Source organism: Pangasianodon hypophthalmus, chromosome 13 (genome assembly GCF_027358585.1).
Source record: "Pangasianodon hypophthalmus isolate fPanHyp1 chromosome 13, fPanHyp1.pri, whole genome shotgun sequence".
In the NCBI taxonomy this organism is placed as follows: Eukaryota; Metazoa; Chordata; class Actinopteri; order Siluriformes; family Pangasiidae; genus Pangasianodon; species Pangasianodon hypophthalmus.
In genome coordinates, this window is record NC_069722.1 from 25429855 (window position 1) to 25452364 (window position 22510).

Genomic DNA, 22510 nt, shown 5'->3' on the forward strand with positions numbered 1-22510 from the left:
GATGTGAGAGTTGGAGTGCTAGTTTTTGTGAAACGTGTAAAGAGATGGCACCATGAGGAGGGTTTTGAAGGAGAACGTGTACCTGCTGGTCCACAGCGACTGCGTCGAGGCCGTGATACATGATGTTGACCCAGCCGTCCTTGGAAGCGAGGACAAACAGGGACATGAGAGCCTGAGGAAAGAAACACAAATAATAACGTCAGAGTTTCTGCAGGCAGAAGAGCACGGAATAACGGCACGCGGACACAAAGTATAAACATTATTACGTATAAAAGTTTAAAAATTATTTTAGTAACGTTGCTACTTTTACAAAATTTAACACTGTGACTTTACAAATTATAAAATCTTTACAAATGATAACTTTGTCACTTATTGTTATAACTGTCACAACAATGCTAGTTTACAGTTTATAAAATCTTTACAAACTGTAACATTTTTACTTTAAAATGCATAAATTTGTTACTTTACAAATGATAACATCATTAATTTAGAAAGTATATTGTTACTTTAAAATGCATAATTTATCTTTTTATTTAACATGATTAAAAAATTAAAACAATGTTCCTTTAGAAATTATAAAATCTTTACAAAGTTTCTCATTTTAAAACTATAACACTGTTACTTTATAAAAATTATTAAAAATCTTTACAAATTTTAACACTGTTACTTAAAATTTTTTTACAAAATTGTGACATGGATACTTTACAAATTACTTTACAATTTGTAACTTTTTTCTTGTAAATTTTATCACTGTTACTTTATAGATGATATTATTGTTTCTCTGTGAAGTGATTGGAAGGAAGGTGCGAAAAAAAAAGGAGAACTAATTATATGTTATTTCTCTTCTTGGAAGTGAGTGAGACATAAAACACGGGGTTAGCTGAAGTGAAGAGCGTGAGAATGGAGCTCACCTGCCCCAGATTGTCGAAGTTGTACTTGTGATGAACCCACTTGTAATTGGCCAGCAGGCAGTCAGACTTGTTGGTGATGTTTCTGACGTCCAGACCCAGGCAGTAGAAGAACTTTCCTTTGAAAAGCTGTCGAGGTGAAACAGAAACACCAAATTGAGTCAGTCAGAATTACACAGATTCATTTTTTTTTTTCCTGTTTCTGACAACACTGTCAAAGTGAGGTGTGAAAAAAAACAACACAGTAATGTGAGAGGAAAAAACGGACAAAACACAAGAAATAAAGAGATAAAGAATAAATTAAAATCCAATCAATGAGTGACAGCTGATATGAGTGAAGTGGAATTTATAGAGTGGAAGCAGGAAAATAAAGAATAAAATAAAGGAAGGGATGAAGAACAGCAGGAGAGGAAGAGAAAAAGGCCTCAGGCTCCGCACCTGGACTCCAAGGATACCAAAGATGATGAAAAAAGCACAGCAGATGAGAACGATGTTCCCGATTGGCTTCAGAGACGTAATCAGAGTCTCCACTACGAGCTTGAGGCCCGGAGCTCGACTGATAACCCTGAGAAAAAGAGAAAAGAGGTGAAAAAAAACAATACAAATAAATATTGACTGAAAGCAGTGCTAAGAATCAGACCTCAGCCACTCCACTGCGCTGATGGAGCAAATAACTGTACTTTAGTTAAACCTTTTTAATATTTATCGACTATTTATCCACATTAATAACTTTAAAAAGCCAAAGAACCCTTAAGGAGCTATTTTGTTTTTACGAGAGCACAGCTACATATTCATATCCTGCAGTTCCTCCTCCATACCTGAGGGGGCGCAGCGTGCGCAGAAGCCTGAGGACCCTGAGAACCCCCAGGATCTTAGCTCCGCCCGCCATCGACACCACAATGTCAATCAACGAGACGAACACCAAAAAACCATCGAGGATATTCCAACTGCTGCGCAGGTAGGCCTGATCGCCCAGGTATAACCCCATCGACACCACCTGAGACAGAGAGAGAGAGAGAGAGAGAGAGAGAGAGAGAGAGGAGAATGAGAGGAGTGTGAGAAGAGAATAAGGGTAGAAGGAGAGGAACATTAGAAAAACATGAGAAAAACATAAGAGAAGAATGAGCGGAGCATGAGAGGAACATGAGAAGAACAAGACAGGAGAATGAGATGAGAATGAGAGAAGCATGAGAGGAGAATGAGAGGAGAATGAGAAGAACATGAGAGGAGAATGAGAGAAGCATGAGAGGAGAACGAGAAGAACATGAGAGGAGAATGAGAGGATCATAAGAGGAGTGTAAGAGGAGAATGAGAGGAGAATGAGAGGAGAATGAGAGGAGAATGAGAGGATCGTGAGAGGATCGTGAGAGGAGAATGAGAAGAACATGAGAGGAGCATAAGAGGAGTGTAAGAGGAGAATGAGAGGAGAATGAGAGGAGCATGAGAGGAGAATGAGAGGAGCATAAGAGGAGTGTAAGAGGAGAATGAGAGGAGAATGAGAGGAGCGTGAGAGGAGAATGAGAGGAGAATGAGAGGAGAATGAGAGGAGTGTAAGAGGAGAATGAGAGGAGAATGAGAGGAGAATGAGAGGAGCATAAGAGGAGTGTAAGAGGAGAATGAGAGGAGAATGAGAAGAACATGAGAGGAGCATAAGAGGAGTGTAAGAGTAGAATGAGAGGAGCGTGAGAGGAGAATGAGAAGAACATGAGAGGAACAGCACACTGCTGTGTGTTTATCCTGAAACACTTCAGTGATAAGGTTTAAACTGCAGTTTCATGGTGACATGAACAACATAAATATCACATTTACCTTTAGAGTCATCTCACCCACGAAGATAGCAGTGAAGATGTAATTAGAGATGGTGAGGAAAAGCCTCTCCTACACACACACACACACACACACACACACACACACACAGACACAGACACACACACAGACACACACGTTACTTCGGTCTGATTTTTCTCAGATATGATCGGCATTATTTACTCATGTTTGTGAAAATTCCTAACACATGATTAACTGTTATAATGTATAATGTATAACATCCTGTAACGTCTCTATAGATGTGTTATAAAGCGTCATTAGGATTAATAATAAAGCCGGTTATATAAATCATCCTGTGCACGCATGAGCTCACGTGATTGGCCAGTCACGCTGTGATTGACAGGGGAGAGAGCGTATGCCCCTCCCACCCAGAGAGCACGGCCATCACAGGAAGTCAGCTCTGATGTCATCACGTATTTCTGATATTTGATAAACACTTTCATTTAGTTGCTCGGAGAAACTGTGACACGCGCCGTTCTGCCGTAGCGTTCGAGTTGCTGCTTAGCGAATTTGTTCGTACAGACGTCATGTTTAAAGTCTTTATTATAATGCGCTATAACCCCTGATCTGCATTATAACCTTTATGTTATGAACATGATCCAAGGACTACTAAAATATCAGACTCTGTATTTAAACGTGTGCTGCACCTTACAGCCAGAGAGACTTTATTCCTGAACTCTACACTCGCAACACACATTTCTGTTCAACTTATTAAATTCAGATTAACGTTAATTACTTTTAGACTAATAACTATGAGAACTTAATAATAAATATAACTTTAATTATGATGAGTGGTGAGTTTTCCACAACTGTAACAACATCTAAAAACAAAAGAAAGAAACATCGACCCCTTGGCTCTGCTTTACAGACCCCCAGCGAGTCCCAGAGCCCACGCTGAGAACCAGGGCATTAGACAGGGGTTAGCGTTAGCGGTTAGTGATTAGCGGTTAGCAGTTAGCGTGCTGGTCGTACCAAACTGCCCTGGAGGATTTTGGGTCTCTCCAGAGCCACAGTGATGCAGTTGGAGAAGATGAAGGCCAACACCACGTAGTCAAACAGCTTATGGGCTATGATGGACTGGCACATCAACCTGAACCTGAAACAAAAAATAATCAAAAGGTCAAAACAAAAAGAAACGTCAGTTTATAACAAGTTCACAATCACACTGAGAATAAAACTCCTTCCCTCAGGACTGTAAGAGACTGTCTGAAAACTCTTTGCAGGGGAAAGCCGTTCAAAACGTCACTAAACGTCTCAAATCACATCACCGGCTAATCTGCATATTCACTGAATCATCACGATCATTTGCATATGAGAATGCGTTACGAGACGAAAAGGCCGACGGTGAAGAAACTCAGAACTGAACTGAAGCGTACAGAGCCGCTAAAGCACCAAAAACACACAAAATAAAACAAACTAAAAAACATACACACTAAAAAAACCCTCATGAACAAAGAAAATTATCTCGTTTGTGCACATGAAAATCTCATGAGATTTTTTTTCTGAAAGAAAATGAGACAGTAAGTACCTAAGTTAATTACCTAAAAAAAGAAAAAAACATAACACCATGTCCTTTTCTTCCAGAAAAAAATGGTGTAAACAATTTTACAAAAAAATTTACAAGATTTTTTTTTTTTTTTTTTTCTAATGTCCCTCCAGAGGCTCTGTAGAATAGTGTTTTATTAGAAAAGAAAATAATATTTTTAATATATTTTTATTTTCTTAGGAAAAGAAGTCATCTTTGGTCACGGCAGCACGAACTAAATGTTTACATATTTCTGTAAAATTGTGCCATTTCTAAAATAAAATGCAGCCGAGGCAGTGAGGAGTCGGGAAACAGACACAAGGAAAATGTTATAAATGAAATAACTCTCTTTTATTACTGTAAATATAAATATCACCAAGAAGAGCGTTTAAAATGAAGAATAAAGTCACACATAGGTACGACAATTTCTCTGATAATAAGATAAAAGCAATTTAAAGCTTGTATTAATATTATAGACACAATCTTTAAGATATTTTATTTAAAAAAAGAAGTGATTTTTGTCCAAGTCACATGACCTCCATGTTTTACTAACACAATCGTTTTATCAGGAAGATTCCAGAGTACGGGAGATAGCGTTGTGCTTCCTGTTTCCATATGGTTTATCTCACAAACAGTCAATAAAGAGTTAATAAAGAGTTAATAAAGAGTTAATAAAGAGTTAATAAAGAGTGCTTAAAGTAGATTTTATGGGTCTGTTGCTATAAAATGTAAATGTGTATCATTCAAAGGAAATTCTTCGGGTCAAAAGGATAATTAAAGTGGACTGTAGTTAATGCAGCAATTGGTTGCATTACACACACACACACACACACACACATACACACACACACACACACACACATACACACACACACACACACACACACATATACACACACACACACAAGTATGTTAAAGATGTTTCCTCCATGATGATCAGAGGTGGGAAAAACTGGATACTGTGTCATTAACGCTGATCAATAAGCTAATCAAACCCGTCTCCTAGGAACTGACAACCCAACACGACTATTGATTGTGTGTGTGTGTGCGTGTGTGCGTGTGCGTGTGTGTGTGTGTGTGTGTTTGTACACGTCCCTAACCTGGAGCTCAGAAGATGAAGCTGTCCTGCAGGGCTTAACTTGGCCTCCTGCATGCTCTCAGACTCTATAAATAGTGTTTATCGTTTAGGAGCTCAATCGTGAGGTCCTCACACTGCGTCTCGTTTTATAATAAATAAATAAGCAGGAACCTCATTTAGAAACATGCGTGAGGTATAACTCTAAAAAATAAACGTCTGATTATCTCCTATGAGCTTTAAAAAACATCCAACACATTATCTCCTCGTGCAGCTCAGAGACAGGTCGATATTCTCAGCTTCAGAGCGTGAGATTCCCACTGACCTCTAAATCGACATCGTTTCTGAACCTGTGTGAAGTTTTCACGCCTGAAATGAGACTGAGAGTGAACATGCGGTGAGTTTAACGTCAGCGAGACGCAGATTTATTAAATGAACTTAATAGTAATATGAACTGGGATTTAAACAGTGACGACATTTAATATAAACAGAATTCATTTTTTTCAACAGGAAACTAAAAAAAAAAGGGGGGGTGCAAACTTTTGCACTTAACCATATGGTGCTGGCTGAATGCTTTCCTAAGCTTGCTAATGTATACATGTGTTTATGTGTAATAATAATAATAATAATGATAATAATAATAATAATATGTTTAACTACACTCACGTACACATGCGTGTTACACTAAGAGAAATATATGTATTATTATTGTTATTAATATTTGTAGTTAAATTGTAGGTTTAATCTCGTTACGCTAACGTCAGGAGATGGAAAAGCGTAGAAACTGACTTGTTCTGAGGGGAGAAGAGGAAAACGCTCCAGTCCTCTCTCGTCTCACACCAGTCAGGACGATAAACTTCGATCATCTTCTGGATCCTGAAGCACAAACTCTGCACAAAAAAACCCAAAAATCAATTTCTAATAAACACCTTAATAAATCATCGCTTTTATTTCCTCTCCGTCGTTAATCAGCGAGTGGTTTGTGCCGCCGTTCAGGGAAAATCACGAGTTTGTAAATGAGACTTGAGGTAAATTCCTCAGCAAATTAACGATGAAGCAAATGCTGAGGATGTATTCGTGTCTGGAACGCCACCACGACGTGATTCCCAGCGGAGAACCGGAACGCCGTTCTTTAATTATAATTACGCACAAACACGCGAGTGGCTGTAAATGAAACCGTGCGAATGCACCACCATCTGTTCGCCCTCCTCCTCACCGCTGTCATTAATTATTCAGCGTGATTGTTCCTTATATAGAAATCGGTCACTGTTCAGTAAATTAAAAAAATCCTCCACTCAGCACATTAGCAGCGGTTTTTTTTCTTTCTCCGCTGGGTTTTATGGAATTGCTCGCATATCCGTCTGAGTGATTTTATATTCGTTTAATTTAGAACGATCCGATAAATAAATTCTCCACAGTGTACAGAATAGTGCAAAACTCCCGCTCTGTATTCTTCTTTCATCAGTCAGAAAAATGTAACACAATTTCTTTAAAGTTCTCAAACCACATTATAACAAATATGAAGTTTCTATATTTGGTTCGTCAGCCATTTATTTCACCGTTTTTGATAATTATTCAACACAAAGCATAAAACACAAATATGGTGTGATATTTTGTTATTAAAAACCTGCATAACAAATTAGCTTAAAAAAATAGCTAACAGCTAGTGAGTTAAGCTTCACTCACATCTGCCCCCTGTGGCCAAAACTGGTACAACACCGACACTCTTAGCTAATTGGTTTTGTTGAGTGTGTTTTTTTTTTTTTTTTTTTTTTTTTTTTTGTAAAATTGTATAATATCAAAAATATTTCCCAGTGTTGCACAACATAGAATTAAATTTACACCACAGCATGGCTGAAGCTCAAATCTGATTGGTCAGAAGGTGTGTATTATTTTCTCGAGAGAGAGAGAGAGAAAACACTAAATCTATGAAATTATAAAACGCTCATTAATAAACATACAATTATGTTTAATTTATTAATGAATAAATTATCTATTAATTAATTATGCCCTTTATTATTTTTGTATAATGTTCTGTCGTGTGTTATTCCTTAATGATGATAACTTTTTAATTGTCATTTAACAGCTGTTTAAACATGAAAGTGTTTTATGAATAAATTCTAAATATAATTAGAATTAAAATAAATGATATTTTTACTGATGAGAAATAGACGGTCAGTTTATTGCACAGCGCTGAAAACGACGCTACGCTCGCGTCTCACTCACGTAGTCGATCTCGTCCTCCAGGTCGTCTCGGTCTTTGCGAGTGTTGACTTGTGGATAAACTTCGCTGAGGATCTGCTGCTGAACCGCCGGCGTCTTGCCGTTGCAGTCCTGATGTTCCGCCGCACTCGCTGGTCCTCCTGAGAAGCTTTTCTTGCGCTGGCGTGAGTGCAGCGAGGTGGGCGGAGCTCCGGGAACCTGGAGAAGCTCGGGCAGCTCCAGAGAGAGAGCGCGGCGATCCCTACGGGGGACGAAATGTTTGGAGAAGAGCGGAGGAGGAGGATGAGGAGGATGAGGGTGTAGAGGAGGAGGAGAGAGGAGGGATTCATGCTCAGCCTGGTAGGAGTGAGGGCCTCGCACCCTCAGACTGCCCCCTGTGCCCGCCCCCACGCTCCGGCTCGGCCGCCCCACGCTGTTCCAGCTCGACCTGCGGCTCCACGGGCCCTGAGGCGCCGGACGAGTCCAACTGTACAGAGAACCTCCACCTGGACACTGAGGAGATAAAAATAAAACACATCTAATCACATCCTCATCACACTTCTGTTCATCTGTTCATATTTACATTCTATCCTTTATTTTTTTAATAGATTCAAATGTTTTATTTACTCATTTATTATTAGAATATACGTATGTACGCTGCTTAACAAATAACGTTTAACAATTACAATTCAAGTGTAACAATTAATTAATGTTTATATTCCTGAGATTATCTTCATATCATAATCTCATAAAAAGGTATTCTTTTTTAAACTCTTTTTTTATAGAAATATTTAACAGGTGACCAGGTGAGTTTAGCTCATGTCATGTGACCTGCACGTGTCTCTTTACTCAGGTCGACTCTACATGAATAATTTTAACATATTTTATTTTTGCTTTTCTTAAACACACATGTCCTGAACACAGTCTGGTGCTGTGAGCGCTCGTGTAACGCCTAGACGATATTTTTAAACACTGATTTTTACGACTTGTAGCGTGAGATTGTCAGTGATGTGATTGGACGACCAACAACAAAACAAAGACGATAAAACACAAATAAAAACCAGAACGAGACGTAAAACTCTGAAATCTGGAGTGAAGTAATAAATCCAGCTCCTTCAGTGTGTAACTGGTTGTGTGTTTGTCCTGATCGTCTTCAGGTCAGAGTAAAAAGGATTGAAAAATTCTTTTGTGATTTTATTTCTTTAATTGTGTATTGTAGCTTTTTGTGTGTTTTTTTTTATCGTGTACTGTAGTGATGTTTTAGTTATTTATTGTAGAGTATTTAAAAAAAAAAACTAGCACGTCCATGACACTTTAAAATCCTCTTCAATTAAATTAGATTCAATATCCTCCTCACACACAGGACAATGATCGTGGGGTTTATCACGTCAGGTCGCTCTCAGATTCACAAGTGCCTCTCTACACGAGCGCTGCGTGCGTGCTGATGCTAATCGGCGGACGAACGGCGAGTTCCGCGCACTAAGTGTTATGTAAGTGCTGCGTTAAATGCTAATCCATGCAGACAGAACTGACGGTTAATTATTGGGCTCTTTGTGCTGCTTTAAGCGGTTTGTGGTGGTGTTTTTTTTAAATCTGTGTCATTTACACTTTTACAGGAAGAGCGTTTACCAGAGTTCTCTGCTCCAGCCCAGTTCTCCCGAGGGAACTCACGCTGCTCTTTCTGGAGCCCAGAGCGAAGCTTAGCCGTTCAGAGGGGTAAACTCCCAGAGCGTTGGGAATCGGCGCCAGGTCCAGATGTCCGTTAGGGGTCAGAGTGCAGATTTTAGGATCTGGGTGAAGAGCAGGAAGTGGAGAATTTACGTGCGTTCATACAGTCACTTCATCTTAACAAAAACAGCATGCTAATGACAGTATGCTAACTCTGCTGTGCATTAAGGTGCATCATGGTAAACAATCATTCTTCATCATTCATTCAGTCATATTACTTTACTTTGATTTTGATACTTCTCAGATTCATTCTAGTTCAGTTTGGCCACGAAAACTTTTACACACAACTTTACTAAAAGTTTGATGAGGAAATGAGGCTCAGAAAAACAAGGTGACCAAGAGTTTCCTGTTTAGGTGGAAAACCTTGAAAGACTAAAACCTCATGCTTCATAGAAGATCTGAACCTCGTTGGTTTGATTTCTGGAAAAATCCTTCATGCATTAATTCTACAAGCTTCAAAACTTCACCACTGACTGATGCGATTCAGAAAAATGAAAGAAATGTATTTAGCAAAACAAAAAGCGAGCGGTTAAAAAGCAGAATGTGAGACAGAACGTTACGCTCTAACAGATGGTGTGAAGTTAGAGATCTGCACGTCTTCACACCTGACAGCTGGAGAGGATCTTTCTCTTTCTCCTTTTCATCAAAGTTGCAGGAGGAACGGTCATCATCCGAGTACGACCTGTTAGCATCGCCCTGGTGAACAAACAGAGGAGAAGAGAGAGAGGGAGAGAGAAAGAGAGAAAGAGAGAGAGAGTATTTTCACTAAAAAACCCTATACAGACGATTGGGACGGTTAAAAGTTCGGAGTCGTTGTCCCTGACCTCGCTGTGGAGGTTTCTCTGCCCCACTTCCCCACTCACCCTCCTCCACTTCCACCTCCACGTCTCAGATGTAGACCACAACCTGAAAGCCCACTTCCTCATGCTCCCTGAGGAGATAACCTACTCCTGCTGTCTGACTACCTGCATCATGTGTAGCCCAGTTTAGAACTCCAAAAAAATAATAAAATCAATTACAGCGCCAGAGACACCAGGCCTGAGAGCTCCAGAACAAAACGCAGAAGAGCCGCAGCTCAACCTGAGCTCCTGGCAAAGATCTCTGTAGCTCTCAGATCCATAAACACAAACAAATCAACAAACAAATCAACAAATCAACAAATCAACAAACAAATCAACAAATCAACAAATCAACAAACAAATCAACAAACAAATCAACAAACAAATCAACAAACAAATCAACAAATCAACAAACAAATCAACAAACAAATAAAAAAAAACAAAAAAAAAACAAAACAAACAAATCAACAAACAAATCAACAAACAAATCAACAAACAAATCAACAGGTCATCTGATTTAATCTAATTTCTGTATTTGACATTTTGGTGCATAAACCTGAGTTTGTATGGAACGTTATTTAATTTCTGCATTATTATTATTAGTATTATTATTATTATTATTATTAAACATTATAATAGACATACAGTGGATATAAAAAGTTTACACACCCCTGTTAAAATGGCAGGTTTTTGTGAAAACTAAGATTAATCACGTCAGAACTTTTTCCACCTTCAATGTAAAATTACAGCGTATAAAATATAAGTGAAAAAGCGAGAAGAAACATTTTAGAGAAAAACAAGAATAAAATAAAATAGTATTTTAAGTATTATATTATTTCCTATTAAAATATCTGAATTTAAGCCATTGCTCCACACAGTCATGCATTTTCAAATCATCACTTTATTAATTTATACGTAATATTTATTATTTTTAGATTTCTGCATCACAAATTTAAGGTCTAATATTTAATGTGGGAATTTTTAAAGAGGGAAAAAACCCAAAAACACATAAAACTGTGAAATTGTGCAGAGCATCGAGTTGCGTCTTTGACCCGCAGGTTTATTATATCCACTTCCTGAAGGTTCTCGCCTCAGTAAATGCGAGAACGCAACTACCCAGAATCCCTCAGGAGAGCGGCGTACCTCAGCCTGAAAGCCCTCCACCAGGATGGCCACCAGCAGGTTGAACAGGACGTAGTTCCCGAACGTCATCAACGCCACGAAGTAGAGCGCGGCGAGAGGAGACGTGGAGGCCATGCCGTTATACAGAACCATGTTCCAGTCCTCCTGAGTCAGGATCTGAACACACACACACACACACACACACACACACACACACACGCACGCACACGTCGTTCGGATGTTCATGAAGACTTTACATGTAATAACATTTCAATTAACATGTAATAAAGCATGAACAAAGGGACAGTCGGCTATTTTTGCACATTTTCACTCCTTAGACGCTGAATAAACTCACTGAAAGCTGCTTTATAATAGATATATGAGTTATTATTATTCGATTCCGATACTAACACTGTAACCTTGAGGATCAGCCGAGACCGACACACAGCTGATATTTGTTTTCTTTAAAACCTACTGAGCTTGAATTAAAATTCTTTAATTTTTAACTGAAGCTTTCCATGTAAAAAAATAGAGGAGAAAATTCATAGCTAAAAAACACGACTCTCATCTTTCACACAAAAACTCACTTCCATTGCAAATATAATACATATAATAAAGTTTAAAATATAAACAGAATAAAAATCAATCTGAACAGAACAAAATGACAGTGAAGTCTCTTTATATGTACATTTAAACAAAAAAAAAAAAACATCTTTTCCAAATCTTTTCCATTCATTACAGGATCGGATCAAATTCCTTCTCTTTTCTCTTTCACTTTTTTTTTTTTTTTTTGTCGGCCCGAGGCTGATCCTGAGCATCGTATCAGTGATATTTCTACCTGAAACACAGTGACGATGGCCCAGAGCAGAGAGTCGAAGTTTTTCCGATCAGGAACCGTATCTCCAGCTTCGGTCTTCAGACTGAACTTACAGCCGAAAATGTGCATTCCCAAAATACTGAAAAACAAAAACACACAATAAAGTGAGGCTCAGTTCACACTGACGGGGTCTGAAGCGTGTCGAGGGTCGTTTCAGGTCATCAGCATGTCCACACACACACACACACACAAACACACACACACAGCTTTCTGTAGTGAACACACTGAAGAGCCTGATAACACAAGCGCTCAAACATACAGAGAAAGAATCAAACATACAGAGATCTTTGCTCCTGGTAAAGATCTCTGTAGCTCTCAGATCCATAAACACAAACAAATCAACAAACAAATCAACAAACAAATCAACAAATCAACAGGTCATCTGATTTAATCTAATTTCTGTATTTGACATTTTGGTGCATAAACCTGAGTTTGTATGGAACGTTATTTAATTTCTGCATTATTATTATTATTATTATTATTATTATTATTATTATTAAACATTACAATAGACATACAGTGGATATAAAAAGTTTACACACCCCTGTTAAAATGGCAGGTTTTTGTGATGTAAAAAAAAAGAAACAGATAAATCATGCCAGAACTTTTTCCACCTTCAATGTAAAATTACAGCGCATTAATATGTTTTCAGTATTTCTATTTTTATTTTATGTTTATTTTGTAATTTAAAATTCTATAATCTTAAATAATTTTCTATATTCCATTTTTATATTCCACGAACTGTCCTGATGAAGAGAACGTGTGCGTTAAGAGTGAAATCCGATGCACACCAGCGACACGTGTGTTTGCGTGATTACAGAACGTGAAGGTGATGAAGCACGTGTGGTGTAAAGTAACATATTTGGAGGGGTTTAGTTATAAAGTACAGTTTCAGGAGGCGTGTGAAAGCGAGTGGAGAATTTAATACGATGCTTTGAATGATGACAGTACAGCAAATCATCATCATCATCATCATCATCATCATCACTCCATCCACACTCCCTGATCGGTGATGTTCACACTGCTTTGTTTTTTAGATGAGTCATTTCCGCTGTGCACGTACGCGTGGAGGTGAAAGCAGTGGCGTGTTGCGTGAGCTCACGGTAACGGTGTCGATGTTTAACTGCCATAAATCTGAGGCTCGTTTAGACGAGTGTAAATTCATCAGCGCTCGGAGACGAAGTCGTGAGAGGAGGAAAAGATGGATGGGCAACGGGGTTTAATGCACTCAATCCGGTGTGGGAACCCATCTGTCTCTGAGCACTCAGCAGGAATTGCAGTGCTGCAGGGCCGTGTGTGTGTGTTGGTGTGTTGGTGTGTGTTGGTGTGTGTGTGTGTGTGTGTGTGTGTGTGTGTGGTTCAGGGGATACGGGGGATTCAGTGTTATTATATTGAATGCCATTCATCTCCATCAGTTCTCTAAGGGCAGCAGCTAATATCTGTGTTTTCTCTCTCTCTCTCATACACATTAAAAAATCACACACACACACACACACACACACACACACACCATGATGGCTATAGCATAAACCTTTCTATATAATATATGGATCTTATTCAGATTTGGCTACTTGAGTCCGAGAGTTACGTCAGTAAGTACGTGGGGAAAGTTTCTGGTATTCAGAGTCGGGTTCTGCAGCTTCTGAGCTCCACTCCATTATTAAAATCATCTGCGTTTAAAAGTTGCTGGATTTTTCAGATCTGCAAGACTTAAAGAGAAACTTCAAGCTCATTCATAATTTCATCCATAAAAAATTCACTCCTTGAGATTAGCGATGTCTCTGATTAAGATGCGTCTCCCATCAGAGATACAGTGTAAATACTCAATCACACTCCTCCTCACCTGAAGATGAAGATGAAGAGCATGAGGAGCATGCAGAAGGTGGCCACGTTGTCCATGGTCTTCATGAGGACGACGAGCTGCCTGCGCAGAGCCGGCATGAAGCGCACCAGCTTTATCACCCTCAACAACCTGAACGTCCTCAACACGGAGAGACCGCCGTCAGACTGACCGATGATCTCACACACACTGACACACACACACACACACACACACGCAGAGAAGAGAAGAGAGGAGAAGAGGAGAAATGAACAATATTTCTCACATGACCTCTACCTTTCAAGACGTGTACAAAATCCAGAAACAGAAATCAATTTTCATTGAATAAAAAACAAACCCCAGACACCGAGTGACTCGACTCAATATCTGCTTTTTAAATAAATATTCCGTGCAAATTTTGTAATTGTTCACTTGCTGCAAATTTTCTTGCGATCATCAGTTCATGAGGATTTTATTAAAATGATCTTCTGACGTGAATAACGATAATGACGTACGTGTGTTTGTTGTCAGTTTAATCCAGAGCGCGACTTCACTCACCTGATGATGACGATGATGCCGTCAAAGATGTTGTACGGGTTCCTCAGGTACTCAAAGAAGCCGAACGCTGTGAGTTTGAGGATCATCTCCAGCGTGAACATGCTGGTGAAGACGATGTTGCAGACCTCCAGCACGTTGGTGAGTTCCTCAGGCTGAAGAAATGAGAAGAACCAGGATGAGAACAAGACAGAGGAGAAGAAACGAGTATATACATCTCAACCTTCACTGAAGCACAGCTTCTTTAATGTTTTCTTATAAAGTTCTTTATTCTTAGACATCAGGTCAGCTGTGTATCATGTGACCAAAAGTTATCTAATTGGTTAATGACATTTTTACCTTTTCTAAAAAAAAAAATAAAAAGCTGCATCCCAGCGTGTCCTGAAGCACAACATCATCATCAGCGTCTCAGACTCATCCTGTTTTCTTCTATTTATTCTTCAGCCCCACCCCGACCACGCCCCAACCACGCCCCGACCACGCCCCGACCACGCCCTGACCACGCCCCTCGGTCTCACCTGTATCCAGTGAATTCATCTGCTGTAGAATTCTGGATTCTGATTGGTCAGAAGATGTTGTAGTGCAGGTTTATATTAATGCTCTCATTCTGATACGGTATCGTTTCTATAGTAACAGCTCATTCACAGTGGACACACCATTAATGATTAAAAAAAAAAAGATTAAAAAACTTTAATATGGTGAAATTTTCAGGTATGGAAGGAGTCTCCAGTGTCAGCGCTTTGTAACAGTCAGAGGTAAAGCTGTCAGACGTCTTCAGGACAGAGGAGTTTACGCTTCTTTGCGCTTTCTCAGTAACGTGACCATCTGCGTTAATTTTTTGTCTTATTAACTTGAAGAGAGAGAATAAAGATCAGCTGGTGAGGGAACGAGTGTTTATAGCTGCTATAACGTAAGTGAAAAAAGGAACTAACTCGTTTCATGAATGTTAAATGTACCTATAAATGGATAAAAAGTACAATGTTGTTGTTTTCTAAATAAAAAATTGTAATCACTGGGAAGTTGCTGTGGTATAAGAGGAATAAAGCACCTGGAGATGTGCTGTTTCAGGAAAATAATGGACTTTAGCAGGGTATCAGGAAGGCCACTCCATCACACCACCCTGCGGTTGATTATTTTCCTATAACAGCACGTCCCCATGCGAGTTATTCCTAGCAGGTTGTAGTTCTGAGCCATGTTTCTTCTCTGCTGTAGTCGTAGTTTCTCATTAACTCCGCTTTAGATGTTTTTTCTACTTCTTTTAGTTCCCTTTCCACTTGTGGTCTGACCTTTGATACACACTCCGACTTCTCAGCGCACTTATAAAGAGTGATATAACTGAAAAAGAAAAAAAAGGTGGGTTTAATTGATGCTGAATCCACAAGTTTAACTTAATTATCCAGCCTACTGATGTCAGAGGCTAATTAATGCGACAGCGTAATTAAATATTAAGACAAACTCACACTGATTGCGTTATTAACTCCAGAAATCTTTCTCTGATTAACACTCGTTAGATATTTATTCCTTTTTTAAAGAAAGTGTTCAATTCTGAAGGCTGTAATTTGCAAACGCTGTATAAATGTATATTACGGTTGAAATGAAAATATGATAAAAGCATTAAGTGATATAATGATGTTAATTAAACCTTAAGGAAAAGAGGGAAATGATGATCCTCGTCGTTTCTGAACATGAGCAGCAGCATCCTCTTATTTTTCCTCTCAAAATGAGTCCTGCTTAATAAAGATGCAGACATTAACCTGAAGACTTTAACAGTCAGTGAAAATGTTAGAAATAAAATGTTGAACCAATAAAAAAGCAAAAAAAACAAAAAAAAAAAGAAAGCAAGAGAAATCTTAACTTCCCTCTTGAAAAATCAAATAAATAATTTAATTATAGGCCAAAACCTGTGTAAAGCTGGTTTTATAATCTAAACACACACACACACACACACACAGACACACACACACACACAGACACACACACACACTCACTGGTAAACTGTGAAGCTAAAAGTGGATTTGCGTTTGCTTTCTGAGACAGAAAACTATTTTGAGAAAATCTCTAAAGATTAAATTATGGTGTATTTTTGAGGAATATTTATGATCTTTGATGAGCGACATCACAGACTTCAGCAGTTTAATGAAAAGCAAAAGTGACGAAAAAAACATCACAAGCTCAAATATACAGCAGAACATCAGCTGGATTTTTGTTAAATCTTCTTTATATGCAGCAAAAATCCATCAGGACTCTTTCGCAATCGAGGAAGACAAAGCTGACCTTCATCAGCTTCATCACCTTAATCACCATCACCACCTTCATCACCTTCATCACCTACATCACCTTCATCATGTTCATCACCTTCATCACCATCACCACCTTCATCACCATCACCACCTTCATCATGTTCATTACCTTCATCACCTTCACCACCTTCATCACCTTCATCACGTTCACCACCTTCATCATCTTCATAACTTTCACCTCCTTCATCACCTTCATCAGCTTCATCACCTTAATCACCATCACCACCTTCATCACCTTCATCATGTTCATCACCTTCATCATCTTCATAACTTTCACCTCCTTCATCACCTTCATCACCATCACCACCTTCATCACCTTCATCATGTTCATCACCTTCACCACCTTCATCACCTACATCACCTTCATCATGTTCATCACCTTCATCACCTTCATCATCTTCATAACTTTCACCTCCTTCATCACCTTCATTACCTACATCACCTTCATCATGTTCATCACCTTCATCACCATCACCACCTTCATCACCTTCATCACCTTCATCACCATCACCACCTTCATCACCTTCATCACCATCACCACCTTCATCACCTTCATCATGTTCATCACCTTCATCATGTTCATCACCTTCACCACCTTCATCATGTTCGTCACCTTCATCACGTTCACCACCTTCATCACCTTCATCACCTTCACCACCTTCATCATCTTCATAACTTTCACCACCTTCATCATGTTCATCACCTTCATCACCTTCACCACCTCCAACACCATCACCACCTTCATCATGTTCATCACCTTCCTCACCTTCATCACCATCACCACCTTCACCATCTTCATCACGTTCATCACCTTCACCTCAGAGTTAAGAGCTTTGCTTTAGAGAAAAGAACTGAAGTTAAATGTTTATTTCTGAGGCAGATGAAGACGGAGTGACGCAGCTGACAGTTAGAGCTTGATGACAGTGTGTGTGTGTGTGTGTGTGTGTGTGTGTGAGATCAGTGTATCGTGTCAGTGTATAGGATAAGAGGTTGAAATCCTTGTGTAGATAGATATGGGAGAAGGGCAGATTCTTCTTTCTCTCCATCTCTCTCTCTCCATCTCACCACTCTGTGACTATCATCTCTTCCGTCTCTCTGTGATCAATATCAGTCTATCGATGAGTCGAGGCAGAGACGTGAAGGACGAGTGAAAACAAAACCAGTGGCAACACAGAGGAGATGCCATTTAAAGCACCTGAGCTATCGATGCAGCAATCAGAGCAGATAATCCACACCCAGAGACTCTCCGCTCAAATCCCTCCATCTCACTTCTTCTTTCTTCACCCCTTCCTTCTGTCTTCACTCCCTTCGCTTTCATTTCCTACCTTCTGTGAACTGTGTTTTCATTTCCTTTCCTGCTTTTCTCTTTCCTTTCCTCCAGTGTTCTTCCCTATTTCCTACTCTTTCTCTCCTCTCCTCTCCTCTTCTCCCGTTTCCTTTCAGTTCCAATTCAGTTTTATTTGTAAAGCACTTTTAACAACAGACATTGTCACAAAGCAGCTTTACAGAAATATATAAATTTTAAATGTATGAATTTATCCCTAATGATCGAGTCAGAGATGACGGTGGTGAGAAAAACTCCCTGAGATGATATGAGGAAGAAACCTTGAGAGGAACCAGACTCAGAAGGGAACCATCCTCATCTGGGTGACACGGATAGTGCGATTATAAATCATTCCCTTCTATAACTGTGTACTACATGAAAACTGTTCGTGGTAATTGCAGTCCTAAAGCCTAAAGCTTTCCTATTTCCCATTCTTCTCTTTTCTTTCATCTTGTTTCCTTTCCTCTCATTTCATGTCATTTTCTTCTCTTTCTTTTTTTTCACTCTTCCCTTCCCTTTGGTTCCATTAACATCTCTTCCCATCAGATCCATCAGTCTGTTTTAAAATGCCTCTTCTTTTCCCTTTCTACTCTTTCCTTTTCCTTTCTTTCCGTCCCCATACACGAGCATAATGACAATAAAGCTTTCTTATCTTTTCCCTTTTTATCTCTTCCTTGATTCACTTCCCTTCCCATCATTTCCCATTTCCCTCGCCTTCTTTCCTTCTTTTCCTGCCACTTGACATTCCTCTTCCCTTCCTCATTGTTCCCTTTAAACCCTGTCTCTTTCCCTTCGCTTCTCACTGGTAATTTCCTTTTCCTCTTCTTCCCCTTTGCTGTGCCTCATTTCCCTCGTCTTCTCTTCTTATCCCTTTCTGCTTTCCGTTCCTGTCTCTTCTCTTCTCCTCCCTCAGCACATCTATCTGTGTGTGTTAAACGGATCTAAGCTGTTTATTTCCTGACTGCTAATGTTTGGCTGTAGTGTGTGTATCAGATTTCCCTCAGTCAGCAGCCTGGCGTAGAAAAAATCTCCAGCTGCTCCGTCCGCATTTGTAAATATTACAATCTTTCCGACACATTTTTCCGTTTTTCTTCTGTTCTGTATAATAATGAAGGTTTCGAGAGCAGGACTGAGTCACAGTGGATGATGTCATTTATCGACACAACAGTAAGGTACAAATTATTTCCAAATGGACTAAACCTCACACTGAAAAAAAAACGAATTGCAGAATTGCCATGTCTTTGTGTGGGCGAGAGAAATGATCTGTAATGTTCGACTTGTTGTGGGGGTGAAAATGCTGCGTAACGAAAGAGTGCAGTGCTTCTGTTTCCTCTACATCTCTCTCTCTCTCTCTCTCTCTCTCTCTCCTCCTGTTATTTTTAGTCTCTTCAGCTCGAGAGAGGAGAGAATAGCGATCTACTGCAGGACGAGAAGAAGAAGTGAGGGGGTGGAGAGAGAGAGAGAGAGAGAGAGAGAGACGGAGAGAAAGAGACACATCACAGCAAATTGCCAACAATTACAAGGTTTTATTTATAAACGAACACCACGTCCTACTTTTTATCCCTTTATAGTTACATTTAATGTTGTGGAATGTCCAGCTTTACCTCTGACTGTTACAAAGCACTGAAACTGGAGACTCCTTCTGTAAACAAACTTGCAATCTCCTTCCAGAAAACTTCACCATATCAACAATTTGTAAATCTGTTGATTATCAGTGGAGCGTCAGCTGTACGAGTCGCTGTGAACGAGCTGTTGCTATAGAAACAATAACGTATTAGAACCAGCGCATTAATATAAACCTGCTGCGCTACTGTCAGAGCTGCTGTTAGAGAAAACTAATCAACACCTTCTGACCAATCAGGATGCAGAACTCAACAGCGCTGTGGGATGAACAGTTTTATTAGACATTGTATAGTTTGTGTTAATTGTTTGACGTTCAGTGAGTAAAGACGAGTCCTCTGTCGCATGTCTGTGTTGAATTATGTGAGGGTTAGAGGTCAGAGGTTAAAGGTTGAAGGTCATGTGCTTTACCTGGTTGTGGTGTTCGATGCCCATGCTGATGGTGTTGATGAGGATGGCGATCATGATTCCTCGGTTGAAATATTTGCTTTCGACGATGCTCCACAGTTTCTGTCTCATCTCGTCCCACAAGTCTTTACATTTCCAAAAGCAGGACCGCCTCTTCTTCTTTTTCCTTTTCTTCTTCTTCTTCTTACCATCCACATCTTCATCTTCATCATCCTCTTCCTCTTCCTCCTCCTCCTCCTCCTCGTCTATTCTCTCTTCTAAGTGGTTCTCCTCCCGGTCAGTCTCCTCCAGCGCGCCCTCTCCTTCCTCGCCATTGGCTGAGTCCGCCCCTGGCCCCGCCCCCTCCCTGATTGACAGGGCGGTGCACTCGGGACAATCTTCCGGGTTCGGAGAAAGTGAAAAAGGGATAGAATTATCCAGAGGCTGAGGGCTGTGCTCTATTTTACTGTGGTGAGGACAGCGAGACACTAGGAGAAAACGAGGGACGAATAAATATAAACAAATATAGATACAATAACAATATTATATATACAATAAACCCTTATGTCAGTAAGTCAATACAATGAGCTTTTATTAAATGTTTAATGATTACATTATAATGCATTATAACTCGTGGAATGTTAAACAGGCTCTGTACGAGCACTATAACTGTAGGTTGTAATGCACTATAACACAGGCTCTAGTAACATTTACTAGTTAGATGTTTAATAAAAGCATTATGACAGATTATTACAGGTTTTAAGTGAACTGACTTTTTATTAAATGTACGTAAAGGTGTATGTTATGATGCATTATAACTTGTGGTGTGTATACTGTACCAGTCCCTGTGTTTTACAACATCAGTGTGAACAAATATGATCCATCATGTTCTCCTGCTTTATAAAAAGTTACCCATGTAGCAATTTTTGCAGGCTTATGACAGGCATATGGAGGTGTAATGTATGCTATATAGCATGGTATAAATGCACTCATGTACAAGTGCTAACGAAAAAGAGGTTATTTCTGTAAAATAAAATACTCACCCTGAGTAGAGTGACACTGCCGCCTCTCGCCTCCGTTAGCTTTGACCCCTCCTCTTCTCCGACCCCGCCCTCCCCCAGGAGGCGGAGCTCTACCCCGGAGCGTGTAGTAGAGGGCGACGGAGCGGCGCCGGGCCTTACGCAGGACGTGACACACCAGCTGGAAGAGCTCCTCGTAGCAGTCGCCCGGCTCGGTGAGAGACGCCAGCGTGCTGGAGGACAGACAGCGAGCTCGCTGCTCCTGCATCAGCTGATGCTCTCGCTGCTTCGTCTCCGAGAACTGCGTGGCGATGACCACCAGGCACAGGTTAATCATGAAGAACGAGCCGATCTGGACGCGGAAACAGACAGGACGTTACGGGAGTTTAGAATTAATGTAAAACAGTAAAACCTCTAGGTCTGCGTATATCAATCAATAATCACATCTCTTTATAAATCCACAGAAATATACAGTTCTTTCATAACAGCACTGATAAACGTGAATAAACAAAACCTTTCTAACACAAAATAAAACAAAATAAAACAATAAACACAAATAAAGCAGCAAAACATAAATTCTTTCAGAGGCAAATCTGTAATCTGGAGAAGTGTGTCTTGATCTGCCATTAAAAACCCAATGAGGAAGAAAGGCGTGACTTTAGTTCAGGATTGGTAGATTGATTGATTGATTGATTGATTGATTAAATGATTGTTATTTATTCACACAAAGTGGCTTTACTGGTGAATATTTATGTCATTTGGGGTAAAAGTTGCACTTAATGCCGTCTTTCTTTTCTTTAGGACGGAATTCAGATCATCATTTTCATTATTATTCTTTTATCCCTATTTTTCCCCCTTTCTTTTCTTTACCGTTTATTACACCAACAATAAACAACAACAAATCCACAAATAAACACGAGTAAACAATCATCAGAGACTTACATACAAAACACTAGCAACAACTACAACAACTACAACCACAACAACTACAACTACAACAACCACAACAACTACAACCACAACAACTACAACTACAACAACCACAACAACTACAACAACCACAACTACAACCACAACAACTACAACTACAACCACAACAACAAATCCAAAATAAACATGAATAAACAGTCGAATAAACAGTCATCACAGACTTACGTACAAAACTAGCAACAACAACAACAACAACTGGACATGTGAGGGTATAATGTGGCAGGGATGGCTGAACTTTTTAAGTCATTGTTAGAATAAAAAAATAAAAAAGATCTATATATCATTCTATCGTTCAGTTTGCAGCTCTGTCACTCTCCTCGATTCGGCCTCTCATTCCAGCACTAATTACATGTAATTTTTTTATTTGCATGCTGTTTTACGGGCTGTTTAACT

The 22510-nt window shown here is 39.5% G+C and overlaps 1 protein-coding gene across 3 annotated transcripts in view; it reads right to left on the reverse strand.

Annotated features, from left to right (window-relative positions):
* The window catches only part of LOC113523774 (voltage-dependent T-type calcium channel subunit alpha-1I), a 162414-nt gene that overhangs the window by 23186 nt on the left and 116718 nt on the right, over positions 1 to 22510 (reverse strand). For all 3 annotated transcript variants that reach the window (XM_034310154.2, XM_053239084.1, XM_034310152.2), the window contains exons 9-24: positions 21152 to 21479; positions 20133 to 20596; positions 14481 to 14632; positions 13947 to 14132; positions 12065 to 12182; positions 11248 to 11403; positions 9871 to 9961; positions 9167 to 9327; positions 7562 to 8050; positions 6125 to 6225; positions 3708 to 3831; positions 2718 to 2786; positions 1727 to 1905; positions 1347 to 1473; positions 912 to 1037; positions 83 to 172 (exon numbers count right to left, since the gene is read on the reverse strand). In XM_034310154.2, coding sequence (XP_034166045.2) covers positions 83 to 172; positions 912 to 1037; positions 1347 to 1473; positions 1727 to 1905; positions 2718 to 2786; positions 3708 to 3831; positions 6125 to 6225; positions 7562 to 8050; positions 9167 to 9327; positions 9871 to 9961; positions 11248 to 11403; positions 12065 to 12182; positions 13947 to 14132; positions 14481 to 14632; positions 20133 to 20596; positions 21152 to 21479 — 2961 coding nt within the window. The remainder of the gene's footprint in view (positions 1 to 82; positions 173 to 911; positions 1038 to 1346; positions 1474 to 1726; positions 1906 to 2717; positions 2787 to 3707; positions 3832 to 6124; positions 6226 to 7561; positions 8051 to 9166; positions 9328 to 9870; positions 9962 to 11247; positions 11404 to 12064; positions 12183 to 13946; positions 14133 to 14480; positions 14633 to 20132; positions 20597 to 21151; positions 21480 to 22510) is intronic.